An 8,415-nucleotide genomic window follows, 5' to 3' on the forward strand; every position below is an offset into this window, starting at 1 on the left:
AGATAGGCTCATTGTGGGCCAGTTGAGCTTGCCAAGTGTACTGTCACATTAATATTAAATCATCAAAACAGCATGCAACTGAATCAGGCTTTCCTGTAGCAAGATTTGTTGCATGACATAGTGCCTTCCATAATGTTTGGGACAAAGACCCACCATTTACTTATTTGCCTCTGTACTCCACAATTTGAGATTTGTAATTAAAAATAAACATTTGGTTAAACTGCACATTGTCAGATTTTGTTAAAGGGTATTTTTAAACTATTTGGTTTCACCATGTAGAAATTACAGCTGTGTTTATACATTGTCTCTCCCATTTCAAGGCACCATAATGTTTGGGATACATAACATAAGAGAGCTCTCAGCCACTAGTCTTTCCTCCAGTCTTTCCATCACATGTGGAAACTTTTATTGCTGTTTATCAACATGAGGAACAAAGTCAAATAAGCCATTGTGAGACTGAGAAACAAGAATAAAACTGTTTGAGACATCAGCCAAACGTTAGGCTTACCTAAAATCAACAGTTTGAAACATCAATAGGAAGAAATAGAGCACTGGTGAGTTTACTAACCACAAAGGGACTGGCAGGCCAAGGAAGACCTCCACAGCTGATGACAGAAGAATTATCTCTATAATAAAAGAAAAACCCCAAACACCTGTCCGTCAGATCAGAAACACACTTCAGGAATGAGTTGTGGATTTGTCAATGACCACTGTCTGCAGAAGACTTCACAAACAGAAATACAGAGGCAAGATTGCAAGATGCAAACCACTGGTTAACCACAAAAATAGGATGGCTGGGTTACAGTTGGCCAAGAAATACTTAACAGAGCAACCACAGTTCTGGACAAAGATTAACATATATCAGAGTGATGGCAAGAGCAAAACATGGAGGACAGAAGGAACTGCCCAAGATCGAAAGCATACCACCTCATCTCTAAAACACGGTGGTGGGGGGTGTTATGGCCTGGGCATGTATAACTGCTGAAGGTATTGGTTCATTTATCTTAATTGATGTTACACCTGCTGATGGTGGTAGCATAATGAATTTTGAAGTGTATAGACACATCCTATGTGCTCAAGTTCAAACAAATGCCTCAAAACTCATTGGCCGGCAGTTCATTCTACAGCAAGACAATGATCCCAAACATACTGCTAAAGCAACAAAGGAGGTTTTTCCAAAGATAAAAAATGGTCAATTCTTGAGTGGCCATATCAATCACCCAATCCGAACCCATGCCTCTTCTGAAGAGAAAACTGAAGGGGACTAGCCCCCAAAACAAGCATAAACTAAAGATGGCTGTAATACAGGCCTGGCAGAGCACCATCAGAGAACTGGTGATATCCACGAATCGCAGACTTCAAGCAGTCATTACATGCAAAGGATATGCTACAAAATACTAAACATGACTACTTTCATTCACATGACATTGCTGTGTCCCAAACATTATGGTGCCCTGAAATAGGGGAGACTATGTATAAACACTGCTGTAATTTCTACATGGTGAAACCAAAATGCATAAAAATGGCCTTTATTAAAATCTGATGTGCACTTTAACCACATGTGATTTTTTTTTCTATTACAAATCTCAAATTGTGAAGTACAGAGGCAAATTAATTATGGGTCTTTGTCCCAAACATTATGGAGGGCATTGTGCAGCACTCAGGGGGTAAATATGTTAGGGTCCAATGCTGTGGGAAATAGCCGTCGCTGACTCGGCCTTGTACTAATTCCAACAACACCGCGCTCCTGCACTTCATTCACAAGCGACTGGTAAAAGTTGTATTAAACAACAAGATGCAATTTACAAAAAATAACACAAACACTGATGGCAGAAATTGAACAGTTGGAAGCAAGAAGCAGCAGCAGCAATGTAATCAAATCGTGCAAAAAGAAAGATCTAGACTTACAGAACTCGCATATGTCTTAATCCTGAAAAGGCCGATTTGGTGATTCTTGTGATGTTGTTCCCATTCAAATCCCTGAAAAGAAACAATATCAAAGTGGCTGACAATAAAACAGGGAGAGACAACACGACACGAGCTGAAGCGTAACCAATGGTGCACACCAAAGGCCAGATCAGGGCCCAGTTATTGATATTTCACTCGGCGACACTGAGCTATTTTTCGGTTTGTCGAGAACACTGATAAAACCAGGACGTGCCTGCCCACGCCACAAAAACCGCGCACCCATCCGAAATAGAGTGTTGAAATTATTGGCCCGGCAGGTAATGTTATCCTTTTTGTCTCTGCATACATTTTATTTTTAAAATATATCATAAATAACGATTGCAGCATAATTCGCAGCGGGGAAGAAAATCTGCACTGTGACCTGCGCTTCTCACGCGCTTTTGCTATCACTGGCTGTCATTTAGCCGGGCCAAGAGGGCAGGCAGCGGTCCAGGATGCACGTTTCGGGCAAGAAGGCGGACAGAGATGAATGGCTTGGCGCAAGTTGCAGAACGTGGAAAACATGTGGCTGGAGGTGCTTATTAATCTGATCATTATCGACTGGCGAGCACTGCTAATATAAACATGTCTGATTCTTCACAAGTGAAAGGAAAATATTCTCGCCTGTAAACTGCCCTCCCGCCGTCACAGGGAGTTGGCATTCGCTGCATTCTGAACGTTTATGAGATTAGAATTATTTTATAGGGGAAACTTTATTGGGCTGGGAGGGGGACTGTTGATGCTTTATTGAAAGCAAGCGGCATATGGGAAACAGGAAATGCAGAAAACCCTCACTTGTCATCAAGGGCTTCAAAAACAACCAAACCGAAAAATAAAAATCAGTATTCATAGAAAAGTGTGCGGTTGTCTGCTGCGTTCAAATGTAGTCTTTGACAGCACAGCAAACCCTTGAAATGTAATCCCTTCAAGCATCTGAGACCACTTATGCACTCGCTAACTAAGCTCAATAAGCGCACAATTCTTTCAAACCATCTCAGGGACTTGCACAGGACGCGCAGACTAGCACACAGGGCATTCCGCTTAAAACGGGCGCTGTGCGATCCGAGTGAACTCCCCGCTTGGCAGTGACAGGGGGGTGGGAGAGTACGGGGAATGGGCTGCATGGAGCTGCCCTGCTAGTGCAGAGGACTGTGACCATGGGCCGCGTTCTTCCTTCTGCAATCTGCTGCAAATATATATTTTATTTTAGAAACCAGCCCCGATAAGGGGTTTCGATCCAACATGCAAAAATAAATCGCTGGACAAGTTGGGATGGCCGCGAAACGACTTCATCGTCTCCAAGGAACTGTAAACGTGTCAATTAAAACTGCCCCGTTTCGGGTGATTATTTCAGCCAGATGTGTAATAAAGGGAAAATGATCAAAATGTTTCCCGGCTGCTAATTTATTCTACCGAGCGTGACGGTTAGCAAGTAATAAGTCTCTGTTCAAAGGCATTGCAATTGGCTCTTATTCCACACATCCCCCAGGTGTTGGATGGTGGATCAAACAGACCAATTCATTATCGTCCCGGTTCTCTGGTGTTGCAAACTATCAGACTGGCAGGTTCGAAGCTGCTCCTTGCGGGTGTCTAAACCCGACACCGTATAATGACAATATTTATACTCCCGTGCGAATCAAAAAAATGAAGCGCTTAAACCCAGACGCATACACAAATGTTTAAACTCGCCGGCTACATTGACCCGTGCGGGGTGCTTCCTATAATCTCTTGCGTTAAGTGAGCCGAGTCTGCTTTATATGGTGAAAGGCACAGACATAACCACCCGTGCACCGCAGCTAATCTGCAGGGGAAGCGCCACAGCATTGTGCACTGGGTCAACGAGGGGCGAAATCCAGAAGTGACTGTTACTCGCCGCTTGTACAGCGTGTATAAATGCAAGATTAAAGACTAGGAACGGTTGCTGCCAGAGGGGGTTATACTTACAGCCTCTCGGTATTCCTGGGAATGCTTTTGGGAACAGAACGCAGCCCCAGCCCGTGGCAATCCACCGCCGTCCCGGCACAGGTACAGCGATTCGGGCAAACTTGCCCAGCAACTTCTTCCCAAGTGCTCGTCCCGATCACAAGGAGAAACCGCAAGAAAATCCTCCAAAATCTAAACCCACTCATCACTGCCATCGAGAGTGGGTGAAGTTCGAGTTAAAATAAAACACACGCACACGGAACGTTTAAAAACGTAAGCCGAAGATGAATGAGATGCGAATGGTTCTTTTCAAGATCCTATTTCCGAGCGCCACCGACCTCCTCTTCTCCCAACTTTCTTTTTCTTTCTGCCCCAGTGCTTTGGTTGTGCGGAGATTTGCAGAACAGCGGTTGCAACAATGCCTGCAAACTCACCGAGACCAGTTCCCAGACAATAACACGTATCAACAGCGCCTTTTCTATCACCGCCGTAGGAGGCTCCGGGTTGTGAACGAATGCAGCCAAACCAAATGAATTATCTTGTCACCGAATAGCTTCGGATCGTTCGACCACAACAGGCGAGATGATCCAACAGACGGCGCCGCATACAACGCCAGATATTGATTTCCTTTCAAGCATCCATCAAGCTGTCACTGACAGTCATGAGGATCAGCGAGGGTTTGGGGTGGGAGGAAGATCACACTCGCCCTAGTTAAAGCACACCAAATCTTGGCTATCACCAAAATGCTTAAAGTCCTGATAGCCTGTTCTGATTCTTCTTTTAAGTCCGGGTCTCAAGTACAACAAACAAGTTCTTTTTGTGTTTCTTTCTGTCTGCCTTTCCAGGAAGCTGATTGAAAACAAAATTTGCTTTCTTTAGAAATCTCTTCGCTTTGCCCTGTACACCTGAACGTAGGTGGGCAGTGAGACCAATGTTGTGCTCAATGTTGTGAGTGCTTGCTGCACTCTCAGTCAAGCACCTATTCCTAGTTGCATCAGGTCGCGGCCGTAGGTTGACTTTTTAGGTTTTGACCCTCCGGGTGTTAAAAGCGAGGATCAGAAGTAGCAGAGCAGCCGGGTGCTGTCACATGCTGGGTGAGAGAGTGAGAGAGCTGAGAGCTGGGAGCTGCAGCCGCTGCTTCCTCGCTGCCGCCGCCCATCCACACTCACAAGGTTGCAGCCCTCGCCGTGCTCGGGAACCGCGCTAATGTACCCGACCGCCGGGCTCCGCCCCCCACCCCCCGCTCGCCACCCCATTGGCTCCAGCCCGCCGGCTCATCTGCATACAGCGGAGACGCAACAATGGAGTGAATGGAGAGAGGTCCCGGTCCCGGTCCCGGTCCAGGGGAGTGAATGGGGGCAGCGAATGAGCGCTCCTTAACCACGGGGGAGTCCACTGGCTTATCCTTTATCCTGAAGATAGACGCTAAATGCTGGAGTAACTCAGCGGGACAGGCAGCATCTCTGGAGGGAAGGAATGGTGGACGTTTCGAGTCGAGACCCTTCTCCTGGCTGTGCGTCAGGGGAAAGGGAGTTACGGTGATAGGGAATTGTAAGAGATCAAAAGAGATGCGGATCAAGTAAAATGTAGAATAGACCATTGTTAGCTAGTAGAAGGCGACAAGAAAGCAAACAAGAGATACTACATGTAGGAAGGTACTGCAGATGCTGGGTTAAACCGAAGATAGACACAAAAAGCTGGAGTAACTCAACGGGACAGGCAGCATCTCTGGAGAGAAGGAATGGGTAACGTCTTCTGAAGAAGGGTCTCGATCTGAAACGTCACCCATTCCTCTCCAGAGAAGCTGCCTGTCCCGCTGAGTTGCTCCAGCTTTTTGTGTTTATCATCAGAGATACAATATAATCAAAGGGACAGTCAGACTGGTCGGAGAACTAGGAAGGGGGAGGGATGGAGCGAGAGAGAAAACCAGGGTTAATTGAAGTTGGAGAAATCAATATTCATACCGCTGGAGTGTAAGCTCCTTTATCCTTCTCTGCCATGCTCTCTCACCCCCCCCTCCCCCCCCCCCCCCCCCCCCCCCCCCCCCCCCCCCCCCATTACATAACTGCTAAAACAGGTGTACCTCTCAAACATAAATGTATTTTAACAAAAAGTCAACTAGGTGTGGACCACATGCTTCAAAGTAGCAGCGTGCAACCCAGCCTGAAGAAGGGTCTCGACCCGAAACGTCACCCGTTCCTTCTCTCCGGAGATGCTGCCTGTCCCGCTGAGATGCTCGGTCATGCATCTATTCAACGGCAGGGATAGTCTGGGGAAGGGTCTACACCAGGAATGTCACATATTCCTTTATTCGGTATGAATATTGATTTCTCTAACTTTAAGTCGCCCTTGCTTCCCCTTTCTCTCCGTCCTCCCCCACCCTAGTTCTCCGACTAGTTTCACTGTCCTCCTGATTAATTTCAGATTGTTTGTCTCCTTGTCAACTTCCCCTCAGCTATGATCCATTCTACATTTCATTAACCATTGTATGCTTTGATCTGTCGTTTTCACACCTTACCCGTCCACATATCTCTAGTCTCTCTCTCCCGTCTGCCTGTCCCGCTGAGTTACTCCAGCATTTTGTGCCTATTTTAGGTGTGGACGACAGTTCACTCTATTCCTGGCATGTTTCTGAAACACTTTTAGTTGAGATTATCAGCAAAATAGTTTCGCAGCCCAATGCAATCTCGTGCTTTCTTAGATGTAGCTGCATGCTACGCTGGGACGCTGCTCGATTCTCATTCTGCTCAGATGCGTTCCCCAAATAAATGAATTAATTGTGACAACCCATTCTTTTGTTTGCAAACTGGAGCCACAGGCAACTTGCCTCGTCCTTTTTCCAAGGGCGGTGTTGAGCGTAAGTGACATGGTGATGTCTTGTCATGTAATTAACCGCTGTGTGTTTGCAAACAAAAAAAAACAGGTTTAACCTTTTTATCAAATCGATGCCTATCATTGCTACAATGCCATAAATGACATTTAAAGCACTTGGCTGTCAAAAAAACCCCACCGTAAAACGTAAAGGTGTAATAAACTGACCAAGAATGTCCAGTGTTCCCCCCTGTTGATAATGAAGACCTGTTTTAAGTATCAAATAGAAGAGCTGGACAGCATCTCATTCAGTAAGTGTATTCTAATTCAGTATCAAAAGTTATTCCATTTCAGAACTTAAAGAAACTAACCATGGCTTAAAACGTAAGTCCGCAGACCAAACTAAGGCGGTGTCAATCGTGTGATGGATTTGTGAAGTCATTTTAAATGGCTGGAGAACATTGCTGCAAAAGTCCAATTCATCAAAACAAAGATTTATGAACCTTTATGTGTCGTGGTAAGGAATTCACTGATCAGTGGGGTGGGGTTTGGAATGGTTGTGCAGTGGAAGCTAACGGGGCAGTCGTTTTCAGAATTTGACAGTCCCAGTGATTTAACATTAAGCTTATTTAAAATATTGAAATAAATCCCCAGAAACATCTGAAAAATTGTGCCTGGCTAATCTCCTTGTCTCAGCGAAATATAGAATGGTTTAAATTTGGTAACGAGGACGGTAACACAGAGGTTCAGTCAGGGAAATAAAATTGCTAATTTTCTTTCAAACTATTTGATAAAATGCTGAATCCAGATTAAAGTCAAAACGGTAGAGTGAGTTATAGCAGCATGGATATATAAAATCAACTAAGTAACAGAAGATATGAAAATCTGTTTGTTGGACTAGAGATAAGTATACAGTGGATTTCCCAGAGTCTCAGTGGAATATTTTAATTCATAATTATCAATGACTTGCACTTATGTCAAAGAAATAAACATCTAGATCCATTCCTATGTGAAGCCCAAGGCTGCAGTCAAGTCACCTGAGCGGTACGAAAAAGATCATAAAAATATTTTTTTACGATCTTTGCACAGCCATCAAGGATACCAAGAGGGAATTCCAGACCAAACCAGAGTCCCGAGGCAACAACGTGGATGCCTGTCTATTGTGGCAAAGCCTGCGTGCCATAACTGGCTACAACACGAAGTCAGGCAGCATTGTTGGCAACAACATACCCAACCCCGATGAGATTAATACATTCTATGCACGCTTTAAAAAGGTCGGTGGACGAACGAAATTCGCCCAACAACCTCGGTTGCGCCTGTACTCACCGTCACGTTGCAGATACAAGACCTGCCTTCCCTGAGAGTGAGTCCGTGGAAAGCAACTGGCCCAATTGGAGTCCCTGCCCACATCCTCAAGACCCATGTGGATCAGCTGGCAGGAGTATTCACGGATATCTGTAACCTCTCACTATTCCTTTCCGAAGTTCCCGCCTGCTTTAAGAAGACCACTGTCATCACAGCGCCACAGAAACGCTTAATGACTACAATCCTGTGGCTCCGACATCCAACATCAAGAAGTGCTTCCAGAGCCTGGTGATGGTGCTTAGTACAGGATGTCAGGGGTTATGGGGAGAAGGCAGGAGAATGGGGTTAGCTGGGAGAGATAGATCAGCCATGATTGAATGGTGGAATAGACATGATGGGCCACATGGCCTAAGTCTACTCCTATTCCTT

General features: G+C 45.3%; 1 protein-coding gene across 1 annotated transcript in view; it reads right to left on the reverse strand.

Moving 5' to 3' along the window:
- Positions 1-5,069, reverse strand: part of slit2 (slit homolog 2 (Drosophila)) — a 413,897-nt gene extending 408,828 nt beyond the window's left edge. Inside the window, 2 exon segments of the mRNA XM_055638334.1 lie at positions 1,909-1,980; positions 3,892-5,069. Coding sequence (XP_055494309.1) covers positions 1,909-1,980; positions 3,892-4,085 — 266 coding nt within the window. The 5' untranslated portion in view covers positions 4,086-5,069.
- Positions 5,070-8,415: the final 3,346 nt, after the last annotated feature.

Source organism: Leucoraja erinacea, chromosome 1 (assembly GCF_028641065.1).
Source record: "Leucoraja erinacea ecotype New England chromosome 1, Leri_hhj_1, whole genome shotgun sequence".
In the NCBI taxonomy this organism is placed as follows: domain Eukaryota; kingdom Metazoa; phylum Chordata; class Chondrichthyes; order Rajiformes; family Rajidae; genus Leucoraja; species Leucoraja erinaceus.